The sequence below is a fragment of the Apodemus sylvaticus genome, chromosome 6, assembly GCF_947179515.1.
Source record: "Apodemus sylvaticus chromosome 6, mApoSyl1.1, whole genome shotgun sequence".
Lineage (NCBI taxonomy): Eukaryota > Metazoa > Chordata > Mammalia > Rodentia > Muridae > Apodemus > Apodemus sylvaticus.
In genome coordinates this window covers 52758495-52770970 of record NC_067477.1, presented here as the reverse complement: position 1 = coordinate 52770970, position 12476 = coordinate 52758495, and the positions used below count along the sequence as shown (strand labels likewise).

Here is a 12476-nt window from a genome sequence, read left to right as displayed (position 1 = left end):
ACAATCTCACACATAGACAGACAGACATATACATAAATGCACACAGTTGGTGGGCAGAGCAAAGCTCTGACAAGCTGCCTCCCACAACCCACACACCTATTTATACACATCTATACACATATTTAGTGGATGGAAAGAACCTCCAATAACTCACATACATACATATGCATATATGCACATATACACATTTGGTGCTCCAACAACTCCATACTTTTATTTTTTCTTTGCCTTTTTATATTTTTTAGGACAAAGTCTCTATGTAAGAAGAAAGGTTACCTCATTCAAAAACAAATAAGATGTTACAGAAGGAGGAGTTACAGCAGCATTATTGTTTATAAGTTCTAAGCGGTCATTTTATCTCTTTTAATCCATAAATTCAAAACAATAGTTTTATATGCTCATGGCCTTACTTTATCATGGTGCACACCTGCGGCACCTGACATATCCAAGCCTATTTCTCTTCCTAGTGAAAGCGGTGTGCTTGTAACATATGCAAGCTCACTGTACTCCTCCTCAGGCAGCCTTTACTTACTGTTCTATGAGGAGGGGCACATTCTATTCTTGATTCTAACTTCATTATATTTCTGGCAAAACAACTAAAACTCTCTTCTTAAAATTTCTATCAACTATTCTAATTTCCTAAAAGTATTTAAATCAAGTCAGGAATTCTATAAAATCATTAGTTCATCTAAACAGCATTATTTCATGAAAGTTCCATCTTCATGCTGATCTGCAGGAAATTTTGCCCAGTGTGGTAGATTAATACCCAGGAATCAATCATAACAGACTATAGGCAGAAAGAGTCTTTCTTTCCCCAATCATATCATATTAGAAAACTGAGAAGGCACATGGCTGCAGGAAGCAATGCTGGAACAGCGCTCCTGAGGCCACACCTCGCCACGATTCACCCAGCACAGCTGTGCAAAGCAGTGAGCTTTCTCCAGGAAGCTCACTTTGCCCACCGCAGCTCCTCCTGCACGGTGTCTGCCATAGGGGGACATTTACCCAGTAGGGGAGGACAGATGAGTGGTTAGAACAGGGAGAGGAGACAGCAGCTCAAGAGGTGGTCAGAGAGGCTTTGTGGAAAAGAGGGCTCCAATAGCAGGAGAAGAAGGAGTGTCATAATAGAGAGACATCCACATGGCATAGGAAGCCGGTGAGATAGAGAGAGGCCCAGGTGACAGATGCCCAGGAGGGCGAGGCAGGCTCCAGGAGCCAGAGAGACACTTACTGAGAATGCAAGGACAGGCTGATGGATGGAGCAGGTGGAGGGAAGAATTAGCTCAAGAGACAGACTCTAGAATTGGGAGTCAAATTTGGAAGTAGGCAAAGCTAGCAGCAACAAATGGTCTAGACATACTTTAGGAGAGTCAAATCACCAGCTTGATTTGAAGAGGCTGAGTCCCTTGGAAGGGAGCTCAGACACCACACCCCAGGGTTCAGTGAGCAGGTGAATGAAGGGACATGGCAGCTCCAGGATATGGGTAAAGAGAAGGAGATTGTTGTAGATTTGAGGGAGAGTTCAGCCAGAGGCATCCTTGAAAGAAGAGAGGGACAGAGGGAGAGTAAGAGAAGGAGAAGAGGGAGAGGGAGAGCAAGTCCATCAAGAGAGGGCGCCAAGGATCGAGAGTGGAGCCAAGAGAGTGTGTGGCCATGATGCCTGGGTCATATGGGAACCAGAAGCTGGGCAGAAGGCAGGGGAGGGCAGGGGAGGGCAGGGGAGGGGAGGGGAGGGGAGGGGAGGGCAGCCCCTGGACTGGGGAGGGTTAGGACAGGGGATGGGATGAGAAGTGCCAGGGGGAGCCACAGGTCCTGGGTGTCTTTGGGACCTGACACTCATTACGCTCTTATTGGTACACAGACTTTCCTGTAGACTAACCTTTCTCACTCGTAGGAGCCTGCTTAGCCTTGAGGTGGTTTCAGGTCCAGAGGCAATCATTGGTGGGTCTGAGGGGCATCAGTGTTGTCTTGCTTGGCATCATCTTCAGAAAAGGTCACTGCCAGTTCAGCAGATAATGAGGGGTTTATTCTCTCATGGAAGACTAGAGAGGGATAGAGTTGTATTTAAGGAAAAATTTACCCATTCTGTTGCCCACCTCTGACTCTACCCTGTCACTCTCAGGAACTAATTCAGCATTTGGCCAGCAAACCAGTCTGCCCATTCAGCAACTGCATTTAGTATATCTGATCAAAAGTTCCATCTTTAAAATATTCACTTTATGCAAATAAGTAAGTGCTAACAGATGTACTCAGAAAACTGTCAGTCTGTCTGTCTCTATATATAGTAACATTAGAGATTTGGCCTTTATTAATTCACAAATATAATTTCAAATGTTAGAAACACTATTATAAACTTAGGGCTTCTTCTGATAGCAATAGAAGTGTGTTTTCTTTGAAAATTTAAATTTCTAAATTACTTATTGCATATAGCGACAACTATTTTCTGATTTAACTTACTTGAGTTATATTCACCAACTCACCGCTAGAGGGCTCCTGTTTCCATGTAGAAAACACTCCTGCCGGCCACACTACTTGGTTTCAAGCAGGAAGTATTTCTCAGATGTCAGCTAAGCTGAAGTTCAGAATGTAAACACCCACCAAAGTTTTAAAACTTTATTTCTAGATATAAACTTAATTTTTACTATAACTCAATTTAGGGAAAACATTTAGTGTCTTTAGAAATCATAGCTAAAATAAGTCTGGCCTTGCCTTTATTTAAGTTCAGTTAGAAAATGAACCAAAATGAAACCAACAAAGTATTGAGTTTTCAGAGACTTTGTATTTCACTGCTTACTCACGGCTTTTCTGACTTGGTCTTTACACCGCAATAGCCTGCCGGCCACTGAAGACTGCTAAGGAACAGATTCTGTTAAATTGTTGCATTGTGTTGAAAAGGGAAACAAGTATTTTTAGCTTGTTTAGCTCTGCCTGCTCCTCCCCCTCCATGCCTGTTCTCCTCCCCCTTAATTTTTCTGATTGAAAACTCTATTTGTGATACAGGGTCTCACGGTGTAGTCTTGAACGGTCTAGAACTTACTATGTAGACCAGGCTGGCCTTGAACTCATATCTTCTGCCTCTGCCCACCTTTAAGTGCTGGGACATGATGCTTAAAAACTCTTAAAGATTATTTAAAACCTATCTCAAAAAAAAAAAATTCTGGTATGAAGCCTTCCCCTTACCCCCCCCTCCCCCCTTTTTAGGCTCTCATGCAAGTCCATGCCTCAAGGAACCGTATTGGATAATGTTTGTGTTTGCATGTCATCTGCCTTCTCCATGAAACTGGGTTGTAAGAGAACAGGGTGGGATCTTTCTTTGTACTTCTTTTGTTGCTGCTTTGCCTCACCATTGCTAGTTTGTACTAAGTACAACACACATTCAGTGAGCATGAATGAATGAATGAATGAATGGATGGTTGGATGGGTGTGGCATTTAAATGAGAGGCTTGGTAAGATTTTTCACAGATGAGGTTGGGATGGAACGAATACTTCTGAGTTGAGGATGAGAAAGTCCAGCTTTTGGGCTGGAGAGATGGCTCAGCGATTAGAGCGCTGACTGCTCTTCCGAAAGGTCCTGAGTTCAATTCCCAGCAACCACACGGTGGCTCACAACCATCTGTAATGGGATCTGATGCATTCTTCTGGGGTGCGTCTGAAGACAACTACAGTGTACTTGTATAAATAATAATAAATAAATAATATTTTTTTAAAAAAGAAAGCCCAGCTTTGTAAATGAAATTGGCCACAAACAAGTTGTTCAAAATGGATATAGGTGGAGAGAGCTTAACAAAAGTCTGGAAAGGCCGAGGCTGTGGGATGCAGCAGAGACAGAGTTTGTGGTGATGAGGACAGCCTTGGAAGGAAGAGGAGAGAAAGGTGAAGACTCAGAGGTGCCATAGGCCGAGTAGTAAAGTGTTTGCCTAATATCCCCAGTCCTGTGATCAGCTCCCAGCACTGCCAGAAGGAGGGCGGGGCTGGGGAACGATGGGGGGGGGGGGGAGGCCTGAGGAAGGTGTCCCTGAGGTCTCGTCGTCCTTCCTCCGGCTGACACCTCACTACACCAGTGCCCCATGTCCTCAGCTTTAAATGTGTCCCACTCTGGCATCTTTAAACCTTCTCTCTCCTGTTCTAGAATCATCCAGAGCCCTGACTGATAGGAAAGAGTACTAGGTTCAAATGCAACCCTGACACAAATTAGCTATGAGACATTGAGCAAGGTCCTTTAGGCTCATGCATTTATTAATGCCGCACCTTGTTCCAGAAAGGATTTAGAGTGTCAGCATGTTACTTAATATCAAGGCTTTAGTTTCTTCATCTCTAAATGAGAGGTTTCGCGTAGCTGACCTAAGTTCCTTCCAGTTCTAGCACTTTGTGACTCCTATTCCAGTGATTTTGTTGGTCATCTTCCCCTAGGAGTTCTACCAACACTTCATATTTAGAATTTGAAAAACAAAGGAAAAGAAACTGAACCAATAACAGTCTCTTGTTCTCGTACTGCAGTGTGTGTGTGTGTATGTGTGTGTGCGCGCACATGCGTACTCGTCTGCCCATGTCCTTTGTGCTCATGTGTGCTTGTATGTGGAGGTCAGGGTCAATATGGAGTGTCTTCTTCAGTCACTTCTGTTGTGTAGTGTCCACCAGAAAAGACTACTCAGGCATGGGTTTAGGCCAATAGAAAGTCTTTATTAGCCAGCAGGTGACTGACTACACTGGGTGTTTGGGATCCCAGGGTAAACCTGAGCCTTTCTTGGGGTGAAAATTTAAGCACAAAAAACCATGCTCTGAATTGATGTGCTTCAGGTAAAAGAACAGTTAGCCAGAAGCAGAACTATGGCCTTAGATGGATTAGGTCTCTGTTTCTATGTTGGCAGGTGTACTATTTACATCTGAGTGTTATGGCCTGAATGGTGCTTTCATCAAGGTGTCGATCGTGCTAAGGGGCAGTCTGGGCCCTGTTACATTTCCACCTTATTTTTAGAGGGTCTCACGCTAATCCTGGAGCTCACCAATTAGGCCAGAGTGGGTGGCCAACAAAGGCTCCCTGGATCCCTACTCCCCCACTACTGGTGTTATAGGTGCATGCTGCCAGATAGGCTGTTAGAGCAGAATGCTAGGGATCTGAACTCCGGTCCTCTTGTTTGTTGACAAGCACTTTACCCACTGAGCCATCTTCTTGATACTGGCTTCAGATAATGACATCACCATTGCATCAGTGGACGAGGACCAAAGCTTAGTGTCATCTTCAAGTGCTCTACTTCTTGTCTCTGTATGTCCCCTACTGAGCCATATGGAGTCTTAACTCCAATGTCATTCCATCCTTCTGTAACTAAGTCCTATCTTTGAAGCCTTTGTTAGCTATTTCTGGGCCATTCTGTATTTACTTGTTTGTCTATTTTCAGACAGACTGTAGCTATATTGCCCAAGCTAGCCTCAAATTCCTGTGCTCAACTGATCCTCCTGCCTCAGCCTCTGAAATAGCTAGGATCATAGGACCATGTCCCCATACCTGATTTGACCTTTGGTTTTGGTGTTGCTGTCTGAGTAACTTTCCTAGAGCACATAGCTTTAACAATGCAGTGCTCTATTCTGATATCCCAGCAACTCCCTGCTGTTTGCAGAATATAGTCCAGATATCCGGGCTGCAAAGCCTTCTGTGATCTGGCAGTGAGTGTCTGACTCTTCTTGTCATGATCCCCATGTACAAGGCAAACTGATGCCTTAATTTCCTGCCTTGGCTTAAAACCTAGCATAACTGCCTGGGTTTTCTGTTGTGTCATCTCCGTCCTTATTTTAGGTCTTTCAAGGCATGTATCAAGTCTTGTCATTTCTTTGAACTACTTGGTGACTTATCTTGAGCTGTTACTCCTTGGATTCATTTATAATTTCCTCAAAGACAGAGAGCACCTTTCACTTTTCTTGCAACCCTCAACCCTCACAGTTGGTCCACAGTGAGAGAAGCTGACTTGAGATACATCTGCGGAGACCTAATCAGAAATTATTTTCTCAGCTGCTCATGGCCAGCGATCATCTGAACAAGTCATCTCTTTTCACAAAGGAGAAAATACAGGGTCAGCCAAGTGAGATTTCTTGCTCAGCTCCCTGAGCTGCCATGCAGAGGGCTGTCTGCTACTCTGGTGATCCACTTGTGTCTGTCCTAACTCGATCTGCTTTTATCTCCCTGCTCGGATGGAGACACTAACTTTGTCCTGCTGTTCCCTACAGGACTATAGTTTGCCATTTTGTTTTTGAAATATATATTGAAGTGGGGCTAGTTTGAGCAAATCAGTAGTTATACAGAGAATATACATGAGGAGGCAACACTGCAGACAGGCAAGGTTCAAACAATGAAGTTTAAGCTAAAGAGACCTTAGACAGCACTGAGTACCAACTTCTCACTTTGCAGCAAATAAAAAACAAACAAAACCCAAGAGTTACAGACAGAAGTGACTGGTTAGTAGGTCAGCTCTGTTGTCACGAGAGTCTGGGCACTGAAGCTGCGCAGTAAGTTACTAAATATGTGGGACTCTGCTTGCTGGCTAATGCTGATACTGTTTTGTGTCTAGATCAATGATGATGTTTGGAAAAATTTCAAGGCAGCTCTGCAGCTTAAAGAAAATCCCATGGTCATGTGACTCCAGATACTTCTGGGAATGGTTGAATACAGTGTTTAATAAGTAAGTGTTTCTAATTATGTGAAGAAATGTGGGGTTTCTAAAACTGGGCAGGCTCTAAATTGCTCATTGGCTACACAGTTATTTCGTGTGTTTCAAATGATTTTTGAATAATAAATACAATATGATCCTTTTTTTTACAAATAGTAAAACATACTTAAACAGAAAAATAGTTTACAAAAGAATAAATTTGCTTATCTGAGTTATAGAATGTTAGTTACTTTCTTTTTTAAGATTATTCATTTTATTTTATGTGTATGCGTGTGTTGCCTGCATGTGTGGATATGTACCATGTATGTGCCTGGTGCCCACAGAGGTTGGAAGGGCATCATAGCCACCTGTGGATGCTGGGAACTGAACCCGCATCCTCTTCAAGAGCAATTAGGCTCCAGCAAGCCCTGCCCAGCCCCAGGTGGGTCTTTCTTCTTTGTCTCTTGATGCCCCTCACATTTTCTAAAGTGAATGTTTAGTCTTTTTATACTCAATACTATATGCATCTTTGGAATGCCATATTCTCTAGTTTCTTGAGGAATGTTATTAGCCTTTTGAATACTACTAGGAGAACTCTGGTGTTTAAAAACTTAGTGTGCTGCCAGGCGGTGGTGGCACACACCTTTAATCCCAGCACTTGGGAGGCAGAGGCAATCGGATTTCTGATGAGTTCAAGGACAGCCTGGTCTATAGAGTGAGTTCCAGGACAGCCAGGGCTACACAGAGAAACCCTGTCTAAATAAATAAATAAATAAATAAATAAATAAAATAAAAACTTAGTGTGCCCAGATGTGGTGGCTCACGCCTTTAATCCCAGACAAGCCTGGTCTACATAGTAAGTTCTAAAATAGTCAGGACTACATAGGGAAAATAAAATAAAATAAATAAAAATAAAAAGTTTAAAATTTAGTATATGGCATAGTTGTAGAAGTATTAAAACAGGAATAACAAACCCCTTCTTATTGCTAACTGTTACCATTGTGACTACAAAGAAGAGAAAAGGACAGAAATTAGTAAATAGCACAAGGAGACTAATTTGAAAGTGGGTTAAAAATTATTCCTTCTTTAATTGTTTGTTTGTTTGTTTGAGATAGTCTCTCTATGTAGCTCTTGCTGTCCTGGAACTCAATATGTAGACCAGGCTGGCTTCAAACTTATATACAACTGCCTCTGCCTCCCAAGTGCTGGGTTTAAAGTGTGAGCTACCATACCTGGCTTCTCTTTAATTTTTTTTTTTTATCAGTAATGAAAATGGTTACCAGATAGTTACTCTATGGTGCCAGGGATCACTGCTGTCAGGTCTGTGGCACATATGAGTGCTTGCCTAGCATAGGGAGGGTCTGGGTCCAAGCCCCAATAAACACAATAAAATCCTGTCCTGCCAGGTATGAGAGCTTGTACCTGTAACCTCACCACTGAGGAGGCAAAGGAGAATACATCCTGAGTTTAAGGCCAGGCTAGCTGGTACAGTGAGACTCTGCCTCCAAAAACTTAGTAATTATGTTGATATTGATCTAGCTTGTAAAAGAAAAGCAAAAGAAAAGAAAAATAAAGAAAAAAGTGAACAGAAAGAGCTACGGTTTTTATTTTCATGGATCCCATTAATTCATTTGAAATAAAATATATTTCTAGTCCTTATTTGTTAGTTTGCTTACTTGTTTTTGTTTTTGTCCCCTCCCTCCCACTCTGCCCAGGGATAGGTTTTTCTCTGTATAGCCCTGGGTGTCCTGGAACACACTCTGTAGACCAGGCTGGCCTTGACTTCAGAGATTTCCTACCCCCTGCTCCCTGCCCCGGACCCTGAGTGCTACGATCAAAGGCCTACACCCCCACCACCCAGCACTGGTCTGTACTTATGTTGGTGACCACAACTAAGAAGCTAGTGACAATAGAAGTGACCTGCTTCTTTTTTCTTGTCAACAGAGTAGATTATGAACGCATGAAGGATGTTGGTCCTGACAGGGCAGCATCTGAGTGGCTACTTCGGTGTGGAGCCAAAGTACGCTACTGTGGCCACCAGAAGTGGCTACAGGACTATAACAAACTCCCAGCAGGCTCCATAGACAGATACAAGATTCAAGCAATTGATGCCACCGATTCTTGTATCATGGACATTGGCCTGGATCACATGGGTAAGCCCCGTCCGTCATTGGCTTCTAGGGTATGCAGGCGGTTTGCAAGGAATGTTCCTTATAGTTCCCTCACTGTCATAGTCATGGGCATGCGTTTGTATTTTTCCTGTTCCAGGAAAATTAAAGTTTGTTTATTCCTGTGTTGATGCTCATCTTGAGAGTAAATAGAGATCACACACCTCCCCTCCCTCATGAGCTTCTGTCTGTGTTCTTTTCACTTTAAATCCAAAGTCTATTTGATTTTATCAGACTATCTTTGTCAGATTCATGCCTTTGTGAGCCCCTCAGTGACGTATCCAGATAGCTTCTGCTCCATTCTTCCCCTGCATGAGCATGTGACTTCAGTGGCCCCTCCATCAGCACAACCTGTGTAATGAATATGTTATATGGTTAACAGGGTGAGCGGTCACTCCAGTTTTCATTAGACAGTCTAAGCCAGGCCAGCCCTGTCCTAGGTGAACCAAGAACTGTTAGACATGGGACAGTAAAAAGGATTCTTAACTATACTTTTTCCCCAGTGGACCTAGAGCATGTTGAAAAAATAACACTGTGCAAGTGTCATTATATTGAAGATAACTGTTTGCAGAGGCTTAGTCAACTTGAAAATTTACGAAAGAGCCTGTTGGAACTGGAAATAATTGCTTGTGGAAATGTAACAGACAACGGCATCATTGCTTTGCGACATTTTAAGTAAGTGGTCAAAACCAAGCCAAAAACTTGATAATATAAATATTCAGAATATATAACAGTTTAGAGATGATGTCTGTAGTTCTAAAAGTATACTTTAAAATATGAACTTTACATGTTTTTATTTTATGTATGTGAATGTCTTGCCTGCATGTATGTTGATATACCATGTGCATGCAGTGCCCTCAGAGGCCAAAAGAGAGTGTTGCATCCCCTAGAATTTGAGTTGCAGATGGCTGTGAGCCACCATGTGGCCAGTCCTCTGGAAGGACAGACTGTGCCTGGAGCCACTGAGCCATCTCCCAAGAGTGTGAACTCTTAGCAGTTAGGAATGCTTGCTATGCAAACATGAGGAACAGAGTTTGGATCCCAGCACCCAAATAAAAGCCAAGCGTGGTCCCACTCAGTCTTCTAACTCCAGCACTGACTAGGACAGGGACAGGAAGATTGCTAGGCTTCCTAGATATCAGTCTAGCTGAAAAACTTGAGTTCCAGGTCCAGCAGGGGACTTGCCTCAGAACTAGGGGAAGACTGATAGCAGAAGATACCCCACACCTTCTTCAAGCCTCAGTGTATGCACATCTATACACACACACACACACACACACACACATAAACCACATACACCTTACATACATACAAACATAGTCCTCACAAAAGACCCCATTTTTTTCTTCCTTCTTTTCTTTTTTTTTTGTAGCCTTAGCTGGCCTGGAACTTGCTGCGTACCCCAGGCTGGCCTAGAGTTCATAGAGATCTGCCTGCCTCTGCCTCCAGAGGTCTTGGAGTGAAAGAAGACACCATCATACCTGGCCACATTTCCGCCTGTAACACTTGACAGTCAGTTGCCAACCTAAGTACGGATAATGGCTTTATTATATCGAAAGAGTGGCATGTTTATGACTTTTAAAGTAAAGTAACATAAAGCACATGGCCTAGTGCCCATCGTAGTAAGCTCCATAAGAGACCGCCGTCTTGTTTCCTCTGCCTTTAAAGCCATTTCTCTGTGGTTTTGGCATCCGAGTGGCGTTTGGTATTTAGCAATTAGCATGTAATTATATAACTAAGTTGAGTTAAGGGGGAAAAAATCCTTGAAAGAGTCACTTTTCAGCTGGGCAATGGTGGCACATGCCCTTAATCCCAGCGCTTGGGAGGCAGAGGCAGGTGGATTTCTGAGTTCGAGGCCAGTCTGGTCTACAGAGTGAGTTCCAGGACAGCCAGAGCTACAAAAAAAAAAAAAAAAAAAAAAGATTCACTTTTCTGTCTCTGGTGCCTAGAACACTGTCCAGTAATAATGCATTTCAAAAGTACCATGGGTTGTTTTGAGAAAGCTGATCTGTATCCCTTTCCACCGCTAACCATGCCATGGCCTGGGATGAGTTGTCCATGAAAAGGCAGAAGCAGACTCCTAGCAAGGACTGTTTCAGTCCAACGGCTCCATGGGTCAGGAGCGCAGGTCAGCGTTCTATGCCTCCTGGCGTGCAGTGCTGGCCGTTGGCAGCAGGGGAGGGGACATTGCAGGGCTCTCAGATAATGGCAAAAACTGACCATGAAGTCAGTTTAGTTGAATCTTGTCTTCATCCTAGCGTTCAGACTCTGGGGCTGCCCGGTGTACTTGTTTAATAGCAACGGATCCATCAGAGTCTCAGAACCACAGGCAGCTTGAGACGCTTGAAACAGAAGCAAGAGCACTGACTCAGTCATCTCCACACGAGCTGAGGCTTCGCTACTTCCTCCAGCAGAGAAGAGACTTGAGCACCTTAAAGAGCCCCTCCCCCACCCCGGAATACTGTTTGTTTGTTTGTTTGTTTGTTTGTTTGTTTGTTTGTTTGCATTATTAATATTTTACATACAAAGGAGATCTGTTTTGTATGTGTACAGAAATAAAACTAAGAATAATGAAATTAGGAAAAATCATAAAGTCCCACATAAGTTTCATTTAATGTGACTCTCAAGACTGTTGCTCTGAGAAGCCATTGTAAACATCTTCTGCATGTTATTTTATCTAAAATCATATAAATTTAATTCCTGTTTAAAGCCATAAAAGGCTACAGTGAAGTGATTGTTTTTTTTTTCTCTATTTGTAGGAACCTCAAATATTTGTTCTTAAGTGATCTTCCTGGAATAAGAGATAAAGAATACCTTATCCAAGTCTTAACGACAGCACTGCCTTCTCTGGAACTAAAATTAAACCTGAAGTAAAATAAGTGTCTGGTTTCACTATTAAGGATCACTTGAAATTGCTGATACCAGATAGCTACAAGTATTATATAATCATCAATAGAACTGTGAAAATGATTCAGAAATGGAGAATGGATTTCAGGAAGAGAATAAATAATCACAAGTGACTCACTGAAGTTACTTAGTTGGAAGTGAGAAATTATGTACATTGAATCATTTTTAAAAATACAACATAGCATTTTAATTCTAATGTATTTCTCATTGATATATATATATGTATATGTAGATGTTGATGTAGAGTTCTTTAAACTGCGATGCTACTATTGTTTCTTACAGTAATTTGCATCACACTGAAGCATGTTACTGTAAATGTACAATTATGAAAACCTGAAGGCTCAGTTACAGATCTGCTGATGGGACCCATTGCACAAAGCTGTCAGTGTTGAGAGCAGCATGCTGTATTGCTTCCCAGGATCTGTTCGATTGCATAAGCTCCCGCAGTGCTGCATTCCTAACAGTGCATACGTTTAAAAATGCCCTTCCTCAGAAAGAGAGGTGCTGGCTACTTTGGCCTACTTTAAAGTGTGGGCTACTCACTGCTGGTTAAACAGAATGCAATACTTATCTACACCCAACTAGTTTTGCTGGAAAAACAAAGGAAACAGGCTACCCTACTCCCCATCTGCTTCAATGCTACTGCTATCTCTCAAATACTTTGAATTCTACCGTCTATGAACTCAAGGGATATAAAAATATAAATACAAAAATGAATTTCCTATCTAGGAAATGCTAATAAAGAATGCCATAAGTAGATGAA

General features: G+C 42.5%; 1 protein-coding gene across 5 annotated transcripts in view; it reads left to right on the top strand.

Moving 5' to 3' along the window:
- Positions 1 to 12476, top strand: part of Dmac2l (distal membrane arm assembly component 2 like) — a 17996-nt gene extending 5520 nt beyond the window's left edge. For 3 of the 5 annotated variants that reach the window (XM_052185735.1, XM_052185737.1, XM_052185736.1), the window contains 4 exons: positions 6561 to 6671; positions 8583 to 8791; positions 9310 to 9481; positions 11566 to 12476. In XM_052185735.1, coding sequence (XP_052041695.1) covers positions 6565 to 6671; positions 8583 to 8791; positions 9310 to 9481; positions 11566 to 11680 — 603 coding nt within the window. In that variant the 5' untranslated portion in view covers positions 6561 to 6564 and the 3' untranslated portion in view covers positions 11681 to 12476. Of the gene's footprint in view, positions 1 to 6560; positions 6672 to 8582; positions 8792 to 9309; positions 9482 to 11064; positions 11237 to 11565 lie in introns of those variants that run through there. The other 2 variants (XM_052185738.1, XM_052185739.1) reach the window with 2 other exon arrangements.